This window comes from Phaethon aethereus, assembly GCF_964289735.1.
Source record: "Phaethon aethereus genome assembly, chromosome: 12".
NCBI lineage: Eukaryota > Metazoa > Chordata > Aves > Phaethontiformes > Phaethontidae > Phaethon > Phaethon aethereus.
In genome coordinates, this window is record NC_138588.1 from 20737004 (window position 1) to 20762659 (window position 25656).

Consider the following 25656-nt stretch of genomic DNA (forward strand, 5'->3'; position numbering starts at 1 on the left):
TATCTCAGGGACTGGAATTTTATAGAAACCTCTCTTTTAAGGGAACTTCTTTTTTTCTTCCATTTGGAAAAGTAGTTTTCTCATCATGACTTATTTACTGTTTTTATTTATAATGTTTCAGTCAAAATAATTTCTACATGGCTTCCTGCAACTTTTTTTCACAGGATGTTTACTAGCAGATTAGGTAAGAACGAAGCAAAAAGCATAATACAATGCTTTGAAACAACACACTCCTATAAACAATGTTTTCTCCAATATCCACACCAACAGAACAGGTTGTGCTCGTTCTCCACCAAATTTATCAAAGCATCTTTTGCCGGTGACACCACCAGAATGTAAAGCTGCACAGAAAGCTCATTCTTCAACAGTAGTCAAATGATTAAACCTTAATTTTTAACAATGCTTTTGTAATTCTACTTTTGAAGATACATTTTTAAAACTTTTTTTTTTTTTTTTTTTTGTTTGTTACTTATGCATTAAGACTCTTAACACTGTTTGGGGGTGAATCTCTTCTTTTCTGCAAAGAGGAATAATAATTTAAAAAATCCCATTACTGCTTTTTCTTCGCAAATCTAATATTAAAATCATAGAACCTATGAAGTGTCTGAATTGTTAGACGGTGTCGCTTGGGTAGTTCTACAAAACTCAAAAGAACTACATAAAATTTACACTGTCCGAAGATGTGGCTCCATATACATTTTCAAAATGTATTTCTAAGACTTGATCAAAAATAACAGCAAGAGTGTATTTTGGACTCACTAGGCACACCAGTAATTTTAATCTCACTATTTTTGCCATCCTGTTTTGGGGACAACGGATTGAAAATGTCAGCAATACATAGCTTATTTGCTGGAGGCAGATAATTATGTATTTTGGCTCACACAAAAAAATCCCCATGATAGTAAGTAAAACTGGTATATTTGTTAAAGCTAAATTCCCCAAATTTGTGTGTGATGTAAGAGCAATCTGTTGTTATGAGATTTTGTAGAACTCTTATCCTGGACTGATGACTTCTAAGTCAAAGATCAGCTTAGGGGCAAATGTTAAGACAAAGTTGAAATTTACCATAACTGATTATAGAAGGAAAACCACAGTTTAAATTATATAAGAAAATACCACTTTGGGTCCTAGAAGCAACCATTTTTGCATCATTGTATTAAAACAAAAAACCAGCCCAAACTGAGTAATGCCAGACTGCTGATTCTGCAACCAGTGTAGATTGCCAGATATATTCACGGTCTGGTTCTCGGCTGTTTTGTACCACTGGATGTGGATCCACAAGACATTTGTATTTCATTTCACATCTTTTCAAAAAGAAATATAAATGGTTATGCCCACAAATCTGCCTTAAAAAGATGCCTTTCCAAGTTTCAGAAGAACATACCAGTTGTAACAACGTTTTGTTGCTGTAAAGCACTACCTTTCTGAGAATGTCAACATGCTCTATAAGCAATAATCGATTCGGCCTCACACACCTGTGTTGGGTAATAGATGTTTTCTCTCAGTTTCAACAAGGAGTCATAAGTTCAATGATTTGCTCAAGGTCACACAGGAAGCCTGACAGAGCTATGAATCTCAATCTCGACTGTCTTTCTCACTATCGTCCTACCAGATAAGCACTGAGAACTTTAGAGATACAGCGCTTAGAAAGAATTACCTACATAAAAGCCCATAAAGTAACAAAATCTAGTGAGAGAGCTGCCAACTATTCAGTAATATATTAGCAGTAAATCTAGTAAATCTGATTTCTTTTCTGTGTTAGCTGAAGAATAAACTAGACACAAACCAATTGTTTGTTTAGTAAAAGGCCACAAAACTAACACTGACAAGTTCCACTTTTTTTTTTTTTTTTTTTTGTTACAGCTTAGAGGGCAACATTGGCAGCTAGACAGAGCTTTTGAAAGGCTGGTAATGAACACTGGTGAAAATACAAGACCTTGTATGGGAACATAAAGATATATTAGCCTAAAATTTACATTTAAAATTACATGGCTCTAAGCATGGAAAAGTTTGAAATCTTTCCTAACTAAAAATGATGATTTAGTATCATCTGGATGCAGATGAACCAAAGGATTTTGTTATTGCAAATTTCCAAAAAACTGCTGACCCATGTTAAAATAATACAGCTTTCTTGTCAATATTTCATTAAATAACGGCCCTGGTAAAGACAATTGTGTTGAATTTTGTTTTAATAATTTTGGGGCTGCAGTAAAAACAGATGAAACTTAAACAGCAGACACCAATGCCACACATGGTGTGTGTCTTGGGACTCTTACTTTTCACACAGCGCTGCTGCAAGCGGCACGCATTTACGTTTGTAGGACCTACAGTAATGGGTGTGCTGCAGATTATTGCTATTGTTACATTTTGTCACTGATGTCTAGGGTTACGTTTTTTCATGCCCCTCTTACCTTGACTGCATAATTGTTGAGAGGATCTTTCGCATAAGAAGCTGGGTAGTAAACTGCATCGCCTGCCTCGCAGCACGGCTTGTCACTGGTTAGCCTGAAATCTGACCAGCTGTCCACCCCGAATCGCAGCTGGTCTTTTTGTCCAGCCATGAACAAGTCTTCACATTTAAGTGCCAGCTTCTTCAGTGAATCAGCGTGAAGGCTTCGGATTTTACCAACCACCTCTTCTCGGTTCTCAATTCCTCGATAAAGTGCTTGCCTTTGTGGCTTCTGGACACCTTTGCCCTGCTTAGTCTGCGAGATGCGTCTCCCTGCTAGAGACTCCATGCTATTGGAACAGCGGTCCTTAATACTGATAGTGGTTAGGCTGGAAACACTGTTAGTTGCTGAGGTGGTTGCCCTTAGTTTTTCTGTAGGCCTGTCCAAGGAATCTCCTGACTCATTGTCCAGTACCTTGAGCTCCAGGCTGGCTGAAGAGCAGGCGCTGCTTGCTTCCCAGTTGGTGTCGATATCATAGGTGGGATTGGCCACGATGCACAGGTTGTTCTCCAGAGCCTGCTTCTGGAGATCCCTGGGAGTCGGCTCTGTGTTAGCTCTCAAAATTGTTTTCTTTGGCAGTGGAGGTGGTGTTGGCTGCAAGTTGTTCATCGTTTCCTGGTCTACTAGTCCTCCGAAGGCAATGGCATCATCCAAAGCTCCCTTCGGTTGCCTCGGCTGTTTTGGAGGTATCATGGCTGCTCTGGACTGTCCTGTGTAATAAGAAGATAAGAGTAATAGAAGGTTAAAGTACTTTGCACCCGCTGCTCATATTTGCACTCTGCAAAGCAGTTTAAGGCAAAAAAAAAAAAACAGCTGACTAGAACCCCCCCAATATTTGAAGAAAACCTAAACACATATCTGAAAAGATGAACTAATTAGAAAGCAAAGTGATGCCAAATCAGCATCACATATATATCGTCGCATACAGACGGTCTTTATTTGACCTTGGTCTGTATATTAAAATCAGTTTCAGTGCTAGCAATGCTGGCATTTTACATCACATAGGATCAATGACAAAAAGTGCAAGCAAAAACCACACGTCAATTTTGGCACCCTGGCCAAATTCCAGTTTCAGTAAGTAATTCCCAGCCTCCCATAATTCCTTCTGCAGTCAATCAACTACAATATTATTCCTTACTTCCTATTCAAATGTGCTAAAACTATGGGTGGAGACTGCTAAGGGGCTGTACTGTCTCTTTGAGAGGCGCATTTCGCTGGCAGGTAGAGTGATTTTTTTAATATATTCTCATAGTAGTCAGTAAAACACTTGAGATCACTTGGATTTGAAATGTGCTAAAAAGGCTGAAATCATTATTTCAGAATGGAAACCAGAAAACTTCAGACACAAATAATGTAATTTAGTCGGCGGTCACATTGGAAAGTCAGGGTGGCCCTAGCAGATTCACCGGGTGAAAACAAGGACGTTAAGCCTACTTTCGCTCAAGTTGACAAGTGTGTTGCCACTTCTTTCAATGAGAGTAGGATCATATTTTGAGATTACAAAACCAAATATTTTTTACCCTAAAATTTAAAATGCTTACCCACTCCCCGTGACCGTAACTTTCTCTAATAGGTTTCCCTTACTCACTTGCCATGGGTACCTTTGTTAGCAATATTATGTTCACAGATAACATGACGTAGATTCAGTCAAAAGATTCCAAACGGCAGGTTATATACATGAAAGCACGGGATTTCCGCTGACAACCTGGTTTTAAGTACTTGTGTGCTTCTAGGGAAGATAAACTTCCTGTCATGTGTTTTGGATGGCTTTTAGAGAAGACAATTATGTTTTATAACTGCCAGAGTCCTTGGAAACAAATAAATAAATGACAGTAATGTAAGAGAGAATAAAAAACAATAACCAGACAACACAAATGACCAACTCGCTGCTCTGGGACAATTAAACAGTTGTTACTCGTATCCAAATGAGCAACATTGCTGCTCTTAATAATCAACTGCTACTTTCAGAGAAATTATCTTATAAGTTTTCTACTACTCCTGTGAGGTTTGTTGACTCTCATGGTAAGGTAAGAAGCCAGTTGTTACAGTTGCAACACAGCAGATGTGAAATGGATGCTCTGTGTAATTGCAGTTGAGCATCTTTTTTAGTAAGGGAATAGCAAGTAGGAAGATACTATGACTATTGGACTATTTATAATAAGTGCTGAATCCTTGTAAAGGGAGGACTGAACTGCAATGCTGAACCAAACTGGGGGGATCTCAGCTTCAAATTTGAATTACATCACTTTGGTCCATAATTAATAATAAAAGGCTTTGCAGTCTATGAAAAGAAGATATTCCAATGTTTAAAAAATTGAATTTTGAGCAGGAAATTCTGCTGCCTGATCATCAGGGAAGACTGCAGAAGGACTATTCCCCTAGGTCATCACTTTTTAGCTACCACAAAATAAAAATATTCAAAGGCTAGAAATATTGGAGAATCCCTGCATATCCCTCTCAAATCATTATCAAGGTTGCTTAAAAAAATTTAACACTCAGGGGACCCCCTACTGCTCCTTTCTGATCTTGGTATTGCAGCAAGCATGCTCTGCAACAGCAGCTCTTCCTCTCACCATTTGATATGCTGCAGCATATAACATTGGCCCCAGGTGAACAGTACAGGAACTCTATCAGGTACCTGTTGCAGAGACGAAGAGTGGCATGATTTAGAGTCAAAAGCAGAATTGTCCTGAGACAAATTCACTTCCACTCTGTCCGTATCCAGTTTTCTTATTCATCCAAATGTCTGTAGTCTTCCACATCTGCTTACTCTTACAAAATCTGTGACCTATGTACTTCTCCCCGGCAACATTCTGTGTTAAGGATCACTTGCCGTTTTCTCGCTCTTACCCTCTTCCCCACTACGCTAAAATAGCCCAGCTGCTGGGGTTTTGAGAAAGGCTACTATTTCAGGAGGCAGTTTCCTAATACGCATTGCTTGTGTGACTTGCTAATCCAAGGACTGCACACACGCTAGAGGAAACAGCAAGGAAACAAATGAGAGCAAGATGCACATCTCGAGCAGCAGCAGCAGAAGCCCTCTCCAAGAAAGGTAAGATTTATAAAGGCGCTTCTTCTTGATTCTGTTATTTTCTGTCTGCTTTAATGGCCCTGTCCTCCAAAAGCCCTTCATACAGAGGAGTGGTGCGACTGCCACCAGTGACTTGCGCTAGTTATTGCTTTTGCATAGCTATTGGAACTGTGACATCAAAACATAACTGAAGAAGGTCTTCATAACCTGAAGTTGTCTTTGCAGATGTCTGGTGGGGGTGGCAGGATCCAGAGAACTGCACGTACAAGCCATTATGTAGTTACTTTTTCAAGTATTCTTGGCTGAGGAAAATCAGTTTGTAAATCATGTCATGTTACAGTATAGTTTCTCCCCACAAGAACAGATTTTCCGTATTGAAATCTATCCATCTGTATTACGTGTTTGAAAAGCTTCGAATCTGGACTGTTTTTATGCTGAGTTCTTAACACTGTACATTTCTTTCATCCCCACTGGGCCAGTCTTTCCAGCTCAGCTTTCCCCAAGCATGGCGTGATCCCGCATGTCTCACACGTTTTTAAATTCATTGTCTAGCAAGAAAAAGGTCATCTAAAATTTTGTCCCTGTAAGAGGCACAACGATGTTCTTTTGCATAGAAGTACTTGCAGAGCATTTGCTTCCTTTCCTTGCCTATCATTTCCTTCTCCCCTTGCATGCTTAAAACCCATCATTTCCTTACCTATGGCACAGACTCTCCAACATTACAAGGTTCACCCTGAGCTACACTCTCAGGAGGCAAATGAAAAGGAGGAACAGGCACAGTACTAGGCTACCACTTACAGAGATCTTTGAAGTGGCTTCCAGACTGTTGAAAAACAGAAGAAATTTAACTCTTTATAGACAGCAGCTTTTGAGAGACCTTTAAGTAATTCTACAGTTCAAGAATATCTTCCATTATAGAACCTCACTACGCCATTCAAATATTAATATTTAAGTCTCCAGACACCATGCAAAGGTCTGAAACTCTAAATCAGCCCTTAAAAAAAAGCGTTTAAATTTTATTTTTCCAGGTAACTCATCAGACTTCGCATTGCAACCTGTTTATGTTAGTTCATGAAACTATCAAATCTGACACACTGAGCTCAGGTTTAATTCAAATTTATATTCCATAAGCATGTTTTTTCTTAATGACATGCTTAAGTATTGTTTAGTTTTCTTGATAGTCCACATATCTATCTTTCTTGCTTAGACCAGATCAGCAGTATACGTTGTCAAGAAATTTCAGAACTGTGAAGGAAAATATTTCTTTAATTTGGAAAAAAACTAATGGTGAATTAGGCAAGCGAAGCGGGTGACATGCTGCATGCTTCCATCCTTCCTTGAATAGAACCGTTCCCGAGATGTATATTGCTCTACAATACATATACGGGTCCAGTACACCCTTGACAGCAGGCTTCTTCTGTACTTTCTCCAAACTAATTTTGCTTTTGACGTGGTAATCTACCCTGTGATCTCCTTTATTCTTGAAAGTGTTTTTCTGATCATAGGCAACTACCATTTCTCATCCAAGGATAACGTTCTTTGTGGGAAGATGTGAATTAGAAAACAGTTGAAAACAATACTCTAGTATTCACAGTAGTAACTGGGCTATTGCCACGATTACGAGCTCTGTTGTCAGTTTTGGTGACCACCACGGTACTCCTTAATCTCTAATCCCCTAGCGTAGGGATTTAGATGAATGAACAGGACCCGGAGGGCTAAAATGGCCAAAATGACTCTCACCTCTGCCATTCTCCAGCTTAGCACATCAGTTTGACAAAAATTTCACGTTCTGCATTGCCAAGGAAAGCAAAAATTAATAATCATGCATGTACAACACGGGTAACCAATCTTCCAAGACCACATCTATCAAAACCCCAACAGAACTAAAAATCAAAACTGTGCACTCTCTATAGTGGAGACCAGCAAGAAAGAGACATTTTGAGTGGCTCTTCTGTGTCTGCAGGAAGCCCGCTGTAAGATGGGGCTGGGCTGATCACACAGCTGCGTCTTGGAGCAGTTCAACAGCGCTGGCTTTGGCAGCCTCTGCCGCCCTGTTTCTCCCCGCAGCCAGGAACGGAGTCAGACGTCCCAGTAATTCTCATGTCGGTACATCCCCATTTCATGTTGCAAAGTCCAGGTATAAAGGCTGATTAAAGTATTCACTAAGTAAAACCCACAGGTTGGCCACCTCCACTCTACAAATTCCCCCTCTGTACCCTTGTCCTAGTACCTTCTCCTTCCTTGTACTTGGATATTGATCATCCTTTGCAACCTGCATTTTTATTATAATGCAGAGCCTGGAAAAGGTTTTTTTGTATAAGCAGCAGATCAATTATACTGATCTTTAATAGCAGTACAAAATACACCACTCCTTAATAAACTCTTAGCCTGACCGATAAAAATAACCAAACCATGAAAAGCACAACAAAGGTGTAAAAGGATCTTCCAGCCACTCCAAAAGCAACCCTCATGCTTCACAGCCCCAATTCCAACAAACACAGTACATGTACAACACTACTATTCTATAAAATTATTCAGTACACAAATTTACATGAACATGATTGTTAATCCTGCATTATACTCAGTTATTGACACGTTTATTGTTAATTTATTAGATAAAAATCTTACCAGAACGATAATATGTATAACAGCAAGGAAAGCTAATATTTATTAACTAACATTCATGATGCACCTCCAGTTTCTCACCAATAGTTTGAGACTCTGCACAGAACAGATTGGCTGCAGGTACTAGATAAAGAAAAACTTCAGATCCAACAGCTTGTCTGCCTTGGTGACCTGTCAGGTCTTGCTACCCACCCTCCCATTACACCATGTTAAAGAGATTATCTGTACTAATTATATATTATACAAAGTGCATCAGACTGATACTGTAATCACTGTCTGTCACTGAACTGTCAGTTTTAGTCAACAATGATTTCACTGCCTTATTTATAGCCTGGCTGAAGCACACTGCCCTGGTCTAACTTACTGACTGAGGTAATACTCCATGGCCGATGCTGTGATTTGGGATTTCTTCCAATGTCAGCAATCATAAAACCTAGAAACTTAGCCTCATTTTTTTCACTTGAGAGGAGAAAAATAGCTGGTAATAAAATAACCTAGTCTTTTTTAAATTATAGAAATACTATCCTGAGTATATTGAGAATGTCTTAATCTACTTATGGTGATGCCAATTCAATCAGGTCAATTTCCTCAACAAATTCCAACACAGATAGAAAAATTCAAAGATTTGCAAAGGGAAGGATTTTAATCATCTAGTCTGTTGTCTTCCTTACGATACGCTACAGGGCTTACCTGAATTAACTTCTCTTAGAATAAGGGCACACCTTAAAAAAGAAACATCCAGGCCCTACCTTACACATTGGAACATTTGTTTCTGCATCTAGATTCAAGCAGCAGCCACTGGCTCTTGTTAAATGTGTTGTTGATTCCAAAAGGTATCCCTCATCACAGTTCTGCTCACCACATCAGCATCCACACCACGATCGAGCCAGACTCTGTTGCTTTGATAAGCCAAACAGATTCAGCTTCTTGAATTAGTCCCTATGAAGTGCCTGCCACAATAATAGGCATTTCCAAAGCTTTTCTTTAGAGCCTGTACAATTTTTTTTAAACATTCTTCTTAAACTGTGGTCACCAGGGCTTGACTATGGCCACGGCAGTTGCAAGGTAAAAATGAGATATACATAACCTCTCTGCTCCTACTGAAGTTTCGTCCTCTTTATACATCCAGGAACATACTGGGGTCTTTTATCCTATCACCATGGTGGGACCTCAGGTTTCCTAAAAGCTCCAGGTCTTTCATGTTATATCTGATTCCCAGAAGAGAATCCTCTCTCTCGTAAGGCTTGCCTGCATTTTTTTTTTTTTTTAATTCCTAGATGTATGATTTTACATGTGAGATGAACTGAGAAATACAGCCCATATTTTATACATGAGCTATTCTCAAATTGTGCATCTGCAGTTTGGTTCCCGACAAATACTTGCTGGCACACTTGGAGTTTTTGTGGGCAGGACTGGAGCAGGGGAAGGCCAAAACTAAATATATTTGAGGGCAGTACCTGATATAAACTACTACCTGATTGCAGATAAAAATGCACCAAAGCTTGCCATTATTTCTGTTCATAAAATTTCACGTGACGTGTCACAGCTGAATATTAGGCATTTATCAAAGTAAGGACGTAATACCTGCTTTTCAATAAAAAAACATAGAATATGTATTAGATTAGTATTTAAAAAGTGAATATTGTGCATTACGCTGCAAATTATGATGTTCAAATGACGTGTTTTACAAACTACAAACTGTAGTATGTAGCTATAAAAAGGTAACTGTAGATACAATTGCAGTTGAAGCAGGAGTCAAATGTGATGTAACTTAATTAAATTACATTCTCATCCTTTCTTTCAGTTACACACACCAGTATTTGTTAATTCTACAAAATCTATGATTTTGCTGCTCATGTGATGCAAGATGTGAAGACGAGTAGGAATTATTCTTTATCCCTACCTAGTAATATCTTGATGGCTATCCAAATTAGAAAGTGAGGTCGCTCGAATAAACCAGAAAATGTTTGAACGGCAGCCCGAGAACTCAGTGCCATTTAGGGTAGCATTGCTTTTAACAACAAGCAGCAAGCGTGCCAAGACAGACCAAGTCAAGCCTAAGAGTTAGTTTAACTCTTTCATACCTAAAATTTACTTTGGTGACAGCAAACCTGAAGGTGTCCCAAGGATGAGGAGATTTTGCATAAAATGCTAAGGGGTTCAGTTTTATACCGTTTTAACAAAGGAGCATTCACACATAGGAACAACAGTGGCAAAAAACGAGGACTAGTGGAATGGATCACAGAATCACAGAAGCATTTAGGTTGGAAGGGACCTCTTGAGATGGTGAAGTCCAACATTCCCTGCTCAGGCAGGGGGAGCTGGAGCAGGTTGTCCAGGACCACGTCCAGCATGTTTTCCGTATCTCTAGAGACCGAGACTCCACAACTTCTCTGGGCAACCTGTTCCAGTGTTTAATGGTATTTACTATATTCCCATGACTTTACTACTCCCAGTTTGTGAGTTGCTGTGGAAAGGACAGAGATTCACAGACGGAAGCACATCTGACTGCACAGTGAAGCAGTTGCCAGCAGGTGTAACATCTTGCATAAGATTAAGTAAAGATTTAAACAGAAGATTCACAGTATCATTAGTTTGGCTATGAAATGCAAGTAATCCCTTGCTAAAAAAACAGCAATATCACTGTGAGGAACAAGTGATATTTCATACATTAAATGATACCTTAGCTTGATCCTTTTATATGTCCATTTGGTTAGGAACATGGCCTGACCATGCTCTAAATAGTTTTGATGTAGCTAGATCTACTGCCTGGATTCTATCTGTAATGTAGCTATGTCCTAAATATAGAAAATACATAGACAGAGACATATATATCTCAATGAATTGAAAATAATTCATTAGGTCTTTGAATAATTCCACCATAAAAATGTAAATTTTAGTTTTCCTCCTTCAAGTTAGAATTTCTTGGTAGATGTCAGGATGGCTCTTGGGCAGGATATTTTTCCTCTTTATGCTTTATAAACAATACCTAATTAATGTTTCATTAGCAGAACACACAAATAAGTTTGCCACTAATTCACATTTAAGCAAAAAAATGCAACAATATCGCTAACTGTCTAGGGAATGTATGCACCTGCGGGTTTAAAATTTAGTCCTTGATCCCTCGACCCTGTGTGGACATGCCAACCCCCTGTACTTGTGAGCCATCTCAATGCAGTCAGTTTACTCGTGTCCAAATACTTCGTAAGTTGGTATGCTTAACAGGATTGGAGCCTCACTGAAAAACATGTAGTCAGATATTCTTTAACATCAATAAATGAGAGATTTTTATTCTTCTAGAAAATATGGCTGTAGGTATTCCTAAATTTGCAGTACTTCAAATCAAAATGCTTTAGAAAATTGAGCAGATAATATTGATACTATATATATCGAGAGATGCTTATTTGTCTTGCTCACTTATCTTCCAGAGAAGCCCTGACACACACATCTTTTTAATATGAGTCAGGAATTCAGTGATAGTTGAATAGACTGCGCGGTACCTTCACGACATTTGTATCTTAAATTTTTTTGAAGGAGCAAAAAGTAAATTCTCAGCCTAGGATAAGAAAGGTTTTAGTCAACAAAAAATGCTGACAAATAGTTTAGCAGTTATTGATGCTGTAAAAGAAAAAGCCCTATCTTTTGTTCAAGTTTGGGAAAATATTAAAATCTACTTCCTATTTCTAAAAAAATTAGGGAATTTGCTCTGTATTTTAAACCTCTCTGGTAAAAATTCCTCCAAATAGATAAAACAACATGTCTTCTAAAAGTATTTGAGATGTTTATCATGAAGGGCAATTAAAAGACAGTTTTAAAACCATAGGAAAGAAAACCTTTGAGTTCGTTGAATCTTCACTTTCTTGGTTGTCTCTCTCAGAATGAGACAACATCATTTTATTTTCTACAAATTAATATTAGAAAGTTTGTCTTTAAAAACTCACCTTATGAAAGTGTATTGAGCTGTTCAGAAGACAAGGTTCTTCACAGCCTGGAAAGGTATCCAAAATCTGATTTAATTTAAATTTTCTTCTACAGGAATACACTTACCTAGATTGCTGTATGTAGCACTGCAAGGATTCAAGTCAGGAGAATTTGAAGCTTCTTCCTTTTCTTCCTCCCCTTGTGGGACACGGGCAGACGATACTGGTATGACCGAGGCACTGCCGCCATTGTCCTGCTTCACAAACACGGCTCGAGGAACACGGGGGGATAAATCCTCCAATGTTGTATCATCGGGCACTTGACTGAAACAAACAAAACAAAATCACCTGGAGACCAAAGCTGCTAGATCCTACTGGCAAAATACCAGATTGGGCATTAAGTATCTTCAGGAAAGGGAATGAATAGGTAAAGAAATACGCTCCTTTCGCCCTTCTTTTCTTAAGGACAACTTTCGACAATATTTATTTTCCTTAATAAGAAGAAACAACTTTTGACTGAAACAGGAACATATAGTAAGAAGTTCATGCCTTTCATACAAAAAGGGTAATAAAATTCTTAACAGCTGACTACAATCAACATACGTATGGATATATATGCAGGCATGATTCTGCATAAAACGTGTAGGACTCACAGGACAGCAGCAGAGTTTAAGGTGCTTTATACTGATTGGAACAATTTTGCTTCAATCAAAGATTCCAAGGTTTAGCAAGGGGGCTATTAAGTCTTAATAAATGTATAAAACTTTAACGATACTTTTTCATATACTGGTAGGATTTTGGGAACGGATGCTTAGGGAAACAGACTGGTAGCTCATCTAAGCCAGTAACCTATTTCCCATATAAAATTATCCAGGATTAAAATCCATCGGCATTAGGCCAATTGCAAAAGGCCATGACGACATTCCTCTGTGCTTGCTCCTAGCTATGAGGTTTTAATCAAACTGTGATGACTTATAGGACAAAGCTCTGAAAATCATGGATTCAATTGGTTTCCATGGATATATTTATTGCAGTATGATTTAAAAATTATGCATTATATTTGTATTAAAAAAATGTTCAGGTTTATTCAAAAACCCCAATCTTATTGAAAACATAGCAGCAGTTACAAATAATATGCCACATAAAACGTCAGACCAAAAATCTTTCTGTGTGTTTATGCTCTCACTCACAGAGACAAATACTGGTTATAGGCCAAATCTCAAGACCATTTGTCCTATTCGCTAGTTCTCATAATTACAGCCTGATCAAATAGAACAGCAAGAACTTTAAGTACTTGTGACTTCCATGAGGGATAGAAGTAAGGTACTTCCTTCAAAAGATGATCCCCACAGCATATATTTGTACAGATATTAAATTTTTGTGGTAAAGATTTAAAACTTACATAACTTCTGATGAACAGAAACAAAAATTACTCATTTTTAAATGGGCAGAGCAGCTGAGTTTCTGTAATACAAATCCTTATAGTGGAAAGAGACATTACAGCCTCAAAGAGTTAACATAAATTATAGGCATACGTCTCCCTACGCCACAGCCAAAATACTGCAAATCATGATACACAATCTTCTAGCAATCCCAGACTACAAAGAATAAAACATGCCAATACTTTGCATAACACAAGACCCCATGTACGGTGCAGCGCGCACATGCTGTTTCTACTCAGACTCATGAATTTTAACTGCAGGCTGATACAAACAGAACTCATTAGAACTTGTTAGTAAAAGGGAAAATGGCATAAGTTCAAAAAGATGTAATCTTTAATCAGCATAAATTTTTTTGTTCGTTTTTAGTACCATGCATAGGAATGGTGTGAAGAACATTCCATGTGCCATAAATGTATCCACATTAAAGAGTTAACCCAATATATTTTCAGAGTAAAGCATACATAAAATAAAAGCAGTAACAAGGCTCTCAAGATGATGAGAAATTAAAGGCTTGTAGTTGCTGTAAATCATATACAGACCTGCATTCCTCAATAAGAATGTTTTCTTTAAGAAGTAGTAGTTTCTAGTAGCTTTACAGTTCTGTCATTGCCACAAACCAGGAATTACGATATCTCGAAGTAATTTTTTTAGTATCGATTGGTGAGGTACAGAACAGACTCATTCTTCAAACCAGACACATGCAAGCACATACACTAAACCTAAGCTCAGAAGCATTTTGCCAAAGTAAACCAACAGCTAGAAAGGAAGAAAGAAAAAAATACCAACTCACCCACTGTACTCACTCACACAATTCCCCATTAAAGGAAATTCTTTCAGGGCCTTCTTGAGTCTTTTAATCATGTCTTGAAACTCTGGCGAGCCATTGATTCCACAGTGTTCTGATGTGCTACAAGTTGTGCAAGCTGTAAGCAACAGGGCTGAACTCTGCACAGAGTGATACACCTACTGCACCTTAATGTTTACCTTAAGGGGTTGGTCCCGGGGACTTGCCAAAGCGCCCCAGGAAACCAGTTAGTTACAGCCCTGCCTTCTTAACTCTTCCACTGCCTTCGTGCATGAAAAACAGTTCACAGTCTGCTACATCACTGTTTTGGTATGATAACTATGGTCTTAGTCATGTTAATTAGTCAGGGAAAAGCAGGTTCAAATTTCAAGGGCAGTTAAGAACTCAGACCAACCTACTCTTAAAAGTGAGAGAGTATCTCAAATCTGTATTCCAACCAGTTTCAGTGTCTGAATCCAGTACCTTTTAAATCACAGCAATTAGATGTCAGCCCATGAAATCTGTGGGGAAACACTGTTAAGCTACAGGGAAGCAAAGATGGAGATCAAGCATACATACGCAGTGCACAGGCTCAGCCAGCAAAAAGCCAGCTCGTAATCAGCTCCGACATAACACAGAAGGAAGAAAAGGGGAAAACATCCTCACTCAGTAAGCTGCAAGAACCAAATTCCCCATTGCTTTTGCTTCATGAAACAGTTAAAACCTACTGGTTTTCGAGAAAAGTAGAACAGCTGATAAACAAGCAGTTCTCTGGGATTGGAACCATTAAAGCTTGATAACTTTGTATCTGCTTCTTGATAGCAAGTGATACTTAAAGCTATCTCCTTATTTGGGATATTTATAGATATTTTGCCAGGATGGATTCTTTGATGCCTTGCATAAGAGCACATATTTAGCTTTTACCATAGTGGGCGCAGCCTCCTCTGTCCGAGCTTTCTTCTCTTCACTTTTTTTTATTTCAAAAGCAAACCTCATAGAAAAAGAATTACCTTAGAGAAATTACTCTGCTCCTCGGGCACGTGTGGCTGAAACTAAACAACTATTCAGTTAATGGAGGGAGCAGCCTCTGCACACAGAGAACGCATTTGTTTTCCTAAGAACTTGAGATTACGTGCAGCAAAGAAACTTGCCATAAAAATGACTGTCCTTCAGATAACATCCCACTGAATTCACATACTTGTCGTTCACACGTGCACAAGCTCAGAATGGTTTTAAAAGTGATTTTTCTGCAGGGACAAACGTCCTGAACGCCTTACCTCAGGCTCTCCTCCTTCACAGCTTTTGGAGGATAGCCAGAAGATGATGTGGTCTAACTTGCCTCAATCTTCTGGGAATAGTAAGAATCCAGAAAGCATCCTGCGCAGTGTGTTAACTTTTGTAAGGACAGTGGAATCACAGCTACTGTATGACCTGTGTTTCCCTCTAGTCAGAGCGCGACTTCTCAATTAGAGTGATTAATAAACAGCAATGAATACAAGGGAGATAACGCAGAATACTTCTAAGAAGTTATTCTGAGACTACATGCCTGAATTAGGGTCAGATCTAGAGGACAAGCTGAGGGAGTACACCTCTGTGTAGGACAGCATATAAATCCAAATGGCAGAAATTAGTGACAGAAACACAGAGAAAAGCTGATGTGGCCATAGACCCAGCTGAGACTCTCATCTCCTCCCCGAGCCGCCGTCAGCAAAGCAGTAATCAATGGTAGTTGTACAGTTTGCCATGAGAGCACCCGAGAAGGAAGATCACTTAGTGTTACACAAGAAAAGTCTGTGTAACTTGTAGATATATTTAGTTTCAAAGAGATCCCTTTGAGATCCCCTCAAAGCCCTACACTTTTAAGCTAATAAAGCTGATATAAAGCCTAAATTGACTGAATAATGCTTGGGGAAAAATGCAGAGTGGTTAATGGCTTGAGGGCGGTCAAAGGCCACCTTACACAGGAACTTCCACTCAGAACACAGATCATTTTATTTCTGCAAACCACTGAGCAAAGCTGGTCAGTGCCCAGGTTTCAACTAGAGTACATTATGGGTACGCAAATCCCATTCCAGTGGCTCGTGCAGTTCAGTTCCTCATCACCACCAACAGCCAGAAATAGTCACTTAAGAGGAAAGTGAAAGCAACTTCTCAAATGACAATCTGAAATAACTAAGCCATAAAGGTTATTCCTAATTCTTATTATTCAGAAGTTGGCTTAGTCCTGAAGCATGAGAATTTTTTTCTTTTTAAAACTTGTATAATGCGATGTTTGCACGGATAATAGGAATACATTCGATAATCCAGTAAAGACATCCTACTAAGCTCTTTAGTGTCAGTGAAACTGAATGGCAATGAGTTCCACAGATTAACTGTGCATTATAAAAACCCCCATTTTTCTTTATACATTTTAAGTTCTCAGTCTTTCCATTTTACAGACTGCATTAGAGGAATTAAGAACAATAATACATGATTTACCTTTTCTTAATCTAAATTTATAAAATAATAAATCCCTTCTACTTGGTTCTTTAACAGTCCTCAGCGTTTACAAATCTCCACATAAAACGTTACCAAACTTTTTGCTTAATGAATGTGCATAATTTCCAATTCTGTTAGCATATACATAGTCTAGAGAAAAAGGTCCCAAAAGTTTTTCATTGATGAAAATGCGTAAGACAGGTGGTTAATGCTCTTAAGAACACTGTTGAGCACTGCTGAGTAAGGTAAATAAACCTTGCTGATATCTAGAAAAGAGCAAGTCAAGATAGATTTGGGGAGAAGGGGCAGTTGCTAGTTCTGCCTGAACTTTTCCGGTGAGAATTTCTCCCGTTTCAGTAGACTTGCTCAAGCAACAGTTTTCTCTTCAGCTATAAGATCCTCAAATTCTCCTCACCAATTTATGCAAGCTGTGTTTAAAAGGTTTTCAATTCAGGTGAGAACTTTACCTTAAGACTTATACAAAGGGTCCTCTGAACTGGAAAGGACTTTGTTTTAAACAAAGGTCCAGGCCACAGATGATGTCCACTGTGGCACACGCCTAGCCCCTGTCACCTGTATTTTTTTTGTTAAATAACAGTTAGTGGCACGACAGAAATTACTAAAAAACCCACTGAAGAGATAACTCGTTTGGAGCCTTTTAAGTCTTGGTGCTCTAAATCACCTCACTGGAATTACCTTTCTCCGTTGCCTGTATGTGGAAATCCGATGCCTAACTCCGATTGTTGAAATGACGTTTGGCTTACTGTCATTTAAAGCAAACAGCGTGAACAGTTGTCAGCAACCTCATGGCAATCAGTACAACAAAAAGCATTAGAGGAACACTTATACTACTGAAACGCTTCCGTGGCAGGCAGGAATCGTGCAAGTCTTTGTCCAATTCTCTAGAAGATTCTCAGCCGTCACTGACATTTATGCTAATTTCAGGAGCAGCAATCTGGCTGGAAGGTAGTCAGGGTGAGCTATGTGTACAATGAGTGTGGCACTGGGGTAAGATTTGAAGGATAACAAGGCATTTCCAAAAGCTTTGGTATCTGTGTCCTCTGATATGTATAGGGCCCCTGAAAGAGCGCAGTGAAATGCCCCAAACCGCTCATGTAGTCTGAAACCGTAAGACAGAAGCATGCTTTTTAAGAAAAATGTTCAAAACAAATCTTTCAGATGTGCATATATGTATATACATACACGCACACATATAATAAGCACTTCACTCCTTTTGAAAGCAAGGTGTAACAACAAGATGCAGCTATGGAACAACAGAACTCCTATCACTCGATTACTAGCTTAGCTTTGCATCCTTTTGACAAAGTTAACCATCATTTTAGAAATTAGATTGGTAATCCCAACTTTAGCTATGAAGAAATGCTTTCAGTCAGAATGGAATGAATATACAGACCTCACTACAGGAAGTATTTCAGTGAACATAGAGTTTTATCTTCAGTTCATCCAAGTCTGGCCCAAAGACTCCATAAAAGAAAGTTATGGCTGACTCGCAGCTATGAAAGGAAAGCATTCAGTTTAATACGTAACTGAAATGGAAATGCCCGTGCACAAATCAGTTGTGCCTTGATTTACAAAGGCAGTGCCATCTAAAACAGTGCTGAATGAGATTTTACTTCAGCTCTGATGGGGTTTATGAAGATAGGAAAGGAACAATCAGAAGGCTGTGCTGCCGTTTTCTTTTAGGAAACATCTCAATCTAAAAACTGCTGCTGGGTACGAGCAGTGATCTCTCAATGAAGGAGAGGAGAAACCTGCATCTTGTGAAACTCCGATAGCAACAGTCTGATGCACTAGATAACAAAGCCTTTGAAGAATCTCTTTTTTAAACTTCTGTGTGGATTCCACACTGTGCTGTACCACCTTCATCAATGACAGTGACTTTGGCCAGAAATATCATCATCTTACCTTTTTAGAGGTCAGTTTTCGGTTTTGCCTGAGAACAACTGCTGCATCAGGAACTACAGGTGTCCTAAGAACACCTGATTTTCATTCCAGTTAATGATAAAGATGATGCAACCGCTGATTTTTAGCAAAACATTAATCTAGCTACAATTTTTTAGTAAATCTAATACATTAGTATTTGCTAGCTCCTTTTGAACCACCGTATGTGCATCCTGGCATCAAACAGAAAGAAACAATCACATGGATAAAACAAAACCAAGTTCTTTTGTGTAACAGAGAGATAGTTTTCAGCTTTCCAAAGAACCGAGTATTTTGCAAGTGCTATTCAAAGGGAAAAAATGACTTTTCTAGTAATAACTTGAAATACCTTCAGCCCTGTTTTGTGGTTATGTTATCAATCTTTAGCAGCATATTGCATCTTCATTTAATTTCCTTTCAAGAGCCCCCAGTAATCTGACATTTTTAAAGCTTATCTTATTTCCCAGGTCATCAGTTTGTTTTTTCAGTGAGCTTACTGTGGTGGGCATTCTGAGTTAGAAAAGGGGAATCACTGATTTATTGGTTGCTATCTTCACGTCTTCTCTTTTCCTCTAAGCCTCTGAAGATTTTAAACATCTTTTCCATGCACATATTTTAGCCTGAATTAACACTAACCTCCTACTAATACCTGAAAAGTTAACACAAAACAAGTATAGCATCTCATCTGTTGCGTCTCTTGCTTGTGCAAAAATGGAAGTTGACAATCCTGATTCTCACCTACTGGGTTATTAAAAACAAAAGCCAAGACTCTTAAACAAACAAAAAAATGAACTTCATTTTTTGGCACTATACGGTTTCACTTGGTCTCTTTAACATTAAAAATTAGGTAAAAAACCCAAATAACTTAAGGCATCAAATTGCATCAAGGTAACTGAATATAACCACTGAAGGATAAAGATATCCATTTGTCTAGTGTTCCCACAATGTATTTCTCAGCAGCTCTGTGTATTTTCTTTGGAATTTGTAGAAACCATAGAACAATATTGTTAGAAGAAATTCCAATTCTAATACTGGGAAAATTCCAATTTTCACCAGGGAAAATTGTGAGATACGGTTTTAGCCAATATCACCATGACTTGCAGAAAAATAAAGAGTAAACATACTTTTTAGGATAAGTAAATGAGACAGGACAGAATGACCGACTGCCTTCAATAGTAAGGGCAGAAGATATTCTAGTGATAGTGCAAGCATATAAAACATTATAACAGCACTGCCTCTAGGGTAGTCTAAGACAAGTGCCAACTATGACCGCAGCCGTTAGCCTGTTATCGCCCTTTACCACCGAGATAAGCAGCTGCTCCTTCCCGACCGGTCCCTCTGTCAGATCAGCGAATTGATCTGGCTGAAAAATGACTGCAAAGTTATTTTTTACTTGGATCACTTCCCCAGCCCAGTTCACCACAGGTGACCACATGAACTGTCTTGCCAGCACAAGAGCAGGGCACTAAGGAGGTGAGAATGAGAGAATCTCCCGATGGCAACGTATTCGGTAATGCTGCTAAAAAAAACGTTGGTATAAGCCAACACTTCCTCTAGGTTCCCCTGGAGAGAACAGACAAAATGGGTTCCACAAACTTCTCCAATTCTTTAACTTGCTCTCTAAAGCTGCCTACTTGCCCCCATTTAATTTAGGGTATGTCTAGAGAGACCAGACTCTTGTCAAGGGTTATTCTAGCCCTGGGTACATTCCCCGCTGTTTTCAGCCCTAAACTGTAAATACAGGGACACCCCCTTTTGTCATCGCCCACACCCCTGTATTATTGTGGTATTGTACATCTTGCAGAGAAGCGGAATGCTTACAGCTCCTACTGCCTTTAATAGTTTGTGAAAGTGCTTAATGTTTCTGAAACTCACACTCACAACTTGTACTGGGATTTTTTTTAGACCTTATTTGTTAATTTTCATGTACTTTGCTTTTTTAATAAATGAAATTCTTGACTCTGAGATTGCAGTTCATCTGAGTCTGCAGAAACAGACACTACACTAAGGTTTTGGAGACCATCCTATCTTGTATTTGGAGCAATTACTTTAAATGTACGTCTACAGAAACCAGCTTTACATCATACTAAGATAAACCTTATCACCACCACATGACAAAACCCAAAGCTGTCCACGTCTGACAAAAGGCAAACAGTCTGAAAAGTAGATCTGATCTTCCTGAGAATGCTATGTCTGTGTTCCCAAGATGTGATTTGAAAGTGATTTAATTACACTTGGTGCAAATGGTCACTCTTGGTTAGTTTAAGACATAGTTATTTTACTTTAAGACAAGCAGCAATCGGTTTATCGTAAGCTCAAACTACGCTCACACAGAGATCTCTGTTAGTTTAAGTCAACTTTAAAACCATTTAAACTAAAAATCACTGCAACTTTCTTGTACAGACAACAAAGAAAAACAAAGAACACTGCCATGATACATTTTCTGAGGCTCACACGTAGCTGAAACTTTACAAAAGCTTTAATTCCCTACCACTAGGTCATTGTTATAATGAATTAAATAATGCAATTTTGACGCTATTTTGGAATTTGTATGACAACATTGGGGGACATACTCTAGTGCATCCACAGCTGTGGTCTGCACTCGGTGAAATGCCCACTATGCCCACGTGACTGCCTGCAACAAATGTCTCCGGCCCTCTTGGCTTATGCACTGTCCTCAGCTGTAGGGACTCAGTGGTATGTTGAAAACAGTGGGTATCTCGAAATACATACGGTCCTTGGTGTTCAGAGACAACCAAGAAAGCAGCTGTACCCGTGATAAGGGAACAGACAGACTTTTAAACCAACAGACAGACCTAAAATGTTCAACTACCGTGAACTTATAGGAGTAAAATAAATATCTACCGGCCAGATACTTTCACAGAAGTTGAAACAACGAATCATTTCAGTAAATTCCGATTTGAAAAAAAATTAAAAATTAAATCACTGAACAAAATTGTTAGGCAGAAATGGAGCAACTAGCTCTACTGAATCCAATACTGTTAGGGGACAAAGTATATTCATCGCCAAAGGCCTTGCAAAACAGAGATAGATTATTTTATTGATAATCTAATTCTGTTATTTCCTTTTTACATGGCTTACTTGGGGAGTGCTGCAGTGATGTTGCAGCGCAGCATCAAGTTAATTAGCATCTCTTGTATTCTTGGGTAGGTGAGATAAAGTTAGCACACCACCTTTTTATGAGTCACAGACCTTTTAATTTCTATTATCCTTTTCAATAGTTCCTTCTATTTCTGCAGAGAAATTCTTTAGTTTGCTATAACATAAGAACATTTTCTTAAACTAGAAATCCAGGAAAACGTATCTGATTCAATGTAACATGGCTGTTGTAACCTGCGATACAAAGTCCAAATATCAGGTACTGCTTCTAGTAATGTTTTAAAATCTTTTCTGATCTCCAACGTAACACAAACATTTTAAAAATATGCTTTAAGTTACCTAAAATAAATACACTTTGAAAAAATGACACTTAATGCAGTAAAACTCCTTAATCTCTCCCTTTTTCAGCAGTATATACAGGACACTTCACAACTGAATAAGCAACTAAAAAAAGATGATCAGCTTACCTGGGGATTTTCTTGGGAATCTGAGGTGGTGACGAATGGCTCGCGATTTTCTGTTCAGAGCTCTCTGGAGACTTTTCCTGCGTTTCTCCTTTGTCTTTTGCTAGTGCATCTGCGATAGCAGCCTCCACTCCGCTCTTGCTTTGATGATCAGCCTTTGGTTCAGCTTGTGCCGGTTCACATCTATACATAAAAACAATCGACGGCTTCTCACTGGAGTCTGACTTTGCCTCACTGAACCAGTGATGACGCTGAACTGGTGGAGGGGGGAGCATATGTATGACGGTTCCATCGAGACCCACCAATTTTCCTTTCTCTCTTTCTTTCTCTTTGTCTTCCTCATCATCAGTTTTCCTGCGGCGGAAGAAGCTCTTAAACGATATCCAGCGTTTGGGTTTCGCGTCAGCGGCTCGCCGACCTTCCGAATGAAGGATTGACTCAGCCTCTGTCGACCTGGTGGGACTGTTTGGTTTGGTCCAGTTGCTGAAATGTCTTTGCAACAAGTTACTTGCGTGATAGGGTGAAGAAGTGGACCGGGGAGGAGGAAATGGCGGTGCTTGCTCTGTTTTGGGACTCGTGGTGTTTGAGGTGGCTCTCGGGAGCTTTGGAGACTGAGTGGCAACTGGCTGTGAAAGCGAATCTTTCTGCATTTTAGCGGCAGTGTTTTCCACCGTCTTGGATGACTCCATTTCAGACTGTGACGTAAACAGAGATTTGGGTCGTACCAGGGTGTTTTTAGTAGCATCTGCATCAGGGGGTAAGGAATACAGTTCTTCTACGCTACAAGACTTGGGTCCAGACTGAGGTGTTTCTGGAGGAGACTGGGGAGGCTGGATAGAAGCCACAATTTGTGACAGCACCGTGCTTGCATTCTCTCTACCGCTGCTGCTGCTGCCAACAGAAGCCTCTGGTGTTACGTCTACTTTTGCTGCAGGCTCTTGGGTTGTCTTTTGAACTCTTGATGGGGAGCTGTGGTCAGAACTATGACTTCTCTGTGGCGATATCTGACTTTTACTGAGACAGCTATTAAACTCTTGGACCTTCTGAGCCACAGAACCCAGCCTGCATTCAGAGCTAGGAGTCACGCCCTTCACCTGGGAAAATTCAGTGGGTTTACTTCCTATGGCTTCAGTCACTTTGCTTTCTGTTTCTATTTCTTCATAGGTGTGGCTTATTACGCTAGTAGTTTTATCTTTGATAGATAGCTCTCCGCTGGTCCCTAGAAAACTTTTATAGATAGCCAGGTTATCATATGCATTTGGATTGATTACAATAGGAACTTTAATAGCATTTTTGGAGCTCTTAGCATAAGTGGGCTCATCGTGGATGATAATAGGAAAAGGTGGCATGCCAGCATTATTGTAGCTGTTGAATTTTATCTCCGACAAATTGGGAGACTTAACCGGGATAGTTTTTGAGGAAATGTTTGTAGCTGTAGGTGAAGTAGGTGCTGACTTGTGACTTGTCTTCCTGGGAGGAACAGAAGGTCCTGGGCTGTTAGCAATTAACTCCACCTTAGGTATCTTCTGCCTTGGACTAGTACTAGAGGTCCACACTTCTTGGTATCGGATTGCACTGGATTTTTTCAGATTAGCATTTACTCGTACAGGTGATGCTGCAGAGGATGTAGTAGGTGTGCCTGGAGTTACTGGTGAGCTTGGGTGAGATGATGTATTTTTGGTTTCTGAGGTTTCAGGCTGATTCTCCTTACATTCACTGGTCATGGCAGCTGATACATCTACTATGGTATATGGCTTACAAACTGGTTGTTCCATGTTCACCACCCTGTAAGGTTTAGCTTGCTCTTCCACAGGCACCAAATTTATAGTTACAGCTTGACCAGCAACATCTGAAGGACTTTTATTCTCTTGCTTCTCAGTTTGCACAGCAATTTTGCCATCCTTCTCTTCCAGGCGAAGCGCAAGGACCGCCTTGTGAGTTTCCAGACTTTTCGGAGTGTTTCGGGGAGCTTTTGACACATTCTTCACTTGTTGATTATCACAAAGACTTTCATATTCTGGTTCAATCAATTTGAGGTCCTGAGGAGTACTAGGAGATAACCCTCCGTTACAGAGCTTCTGTGAAGAACTGCTGGTTGTTCCAGAACGAGACTCTTCTGTCAAAGAAGAGTCGGGAGATGTAGAATCAGAAGATACCATGCTCTGCATGCTCTCTTGCCCATAAAGAATCACAGTCTCTTCCCCATAACCATTTAAAATTTCATCGTAACTGTCATCATAATCCACTGCACAGATCCGCTGGAGAGATTTGTTTCTAAGGGGCACAGTATTCCATTTCTTGTCAACGCAGAATTGAACAGGAGATAGGGTGTTAGCTCTAAAATTAGCAAAGCGAGGTTGGCCCCTCATACGAATTTCCATTGCTAGCAACTCTTCATCACTTTCATCCCAGCTCTCATGCTCTTCTTGCATGCTGCCAAAAAACGTGTCATCCTCACTCTCATCTCCGCTAGAGAACTCTGGGTAACAGAAACGTCCACCTTCATTACTTATGACTTCAGTGCTTCCGCTCAGAATAACGTGCTTACCGTGTGAATCCTTCATTCCACCCATCATGCAGCTTGGAGGGATCTTTCTTTCTAATGACCTTTTGTAACAATTATTTATTCTTCCCAAGAAGGTTTCTCTTGAGTTTGTTTCATTTCCAGTTAGCTGAGGTGTGGTATCCAAACCCGCAATCTCCTTCAAAACTTCTGTCAGTCCGTTATTGTTGTTACTTGGTATCTTACTTACACCATCATTGTTGCCATAAGGCCTATGAAGATGGCTGTAACCTTCAATTTCATCTTCGTTATTATTGTTCAGTGGTTTTTTGTTCAAGACAGCTTTGTTTCGGTTCCAACCTGCAGGCACCGATTTATTCTCACAATGATCCGGAGTGCTGATTTCGCCACATACACCCTGCCCATCTACTACCATCATGGTGGGTTTCACAGCTATAGTGGGTTTCTTTGCCACAGGCGGTCGGAAATTTCCTGTATTTCTCCCGCGATGGCTGGTACTTTGGTTTGCATTGGTTTTCAGATTTCCATGTGAGAGGGTTTTTTTTTCAGATACTGGGGGTAACTGATGCAAGCTTTTAGGCTTGAAGCAGTTCTTACATTCACCAGGTTTCCAGACGTGTTCAGTGAAAGTGTTGCAAGCAGACATTTTCCCAGAGCTCTGCGCTTGATGCTGTGCTGTTCAGTGCATGGTAAGAATTTCATCCATATGTTTCCACTCAGTTCACTTAGTATGGCTACTGTTTTGGGCAGTGATCATTCTGAAACACAAAAAAGAACGAGGATAAGAACCAGGTAAAACCAGGCTGATCATTATACTTACATTTTCTACACTATGAGTGACTTGGAATAAGCAGGTAGCCTTTTGCTGATGTCTTAG

At 39.4% G+C, this 25656-nt stretch overlaps 1 protein-coding gene across 2 annotated transcripts in view; it reads right to left on the reverse strand.

The window, feature by feature from the left end:
- Nucleotides 1–25425, reverse strand: part of PEAK1 (pseudopodium enriched atypical kinase 1) — a gene marked incomplete at its 5' end in the record, with an annotated part of 32741 nt that extends 7316 nt beyond the window's left edge. Inside the window, 4 exons of one of the 2 annotated variants that reach the window (XM_082005362.1) lie at nucleotides 2412–3160; nucleotides 12154–12350; nucleotides 14259–14375; nucleotides 22259–25425. In XM_082005362.1, coding sequence (XP_081861488.1) covers nucleotides 2412–3160; nucleotides 12154–12350; nucleotides 14259–14375; nucleotides 22259–25425 — 4230 coding nt within the window. The remainder of the gene's footprint in view (nucleotides 1–2411; nucleotides 3161–12153; nucleotides 12351–14258; nucleotides 14376–22258) is intronic. The other variant, XM_082005363.1, reaches the window with a different exon arrangement.
- Nucleotides 25426–25656: the final 231 nt, after the last annotated feature.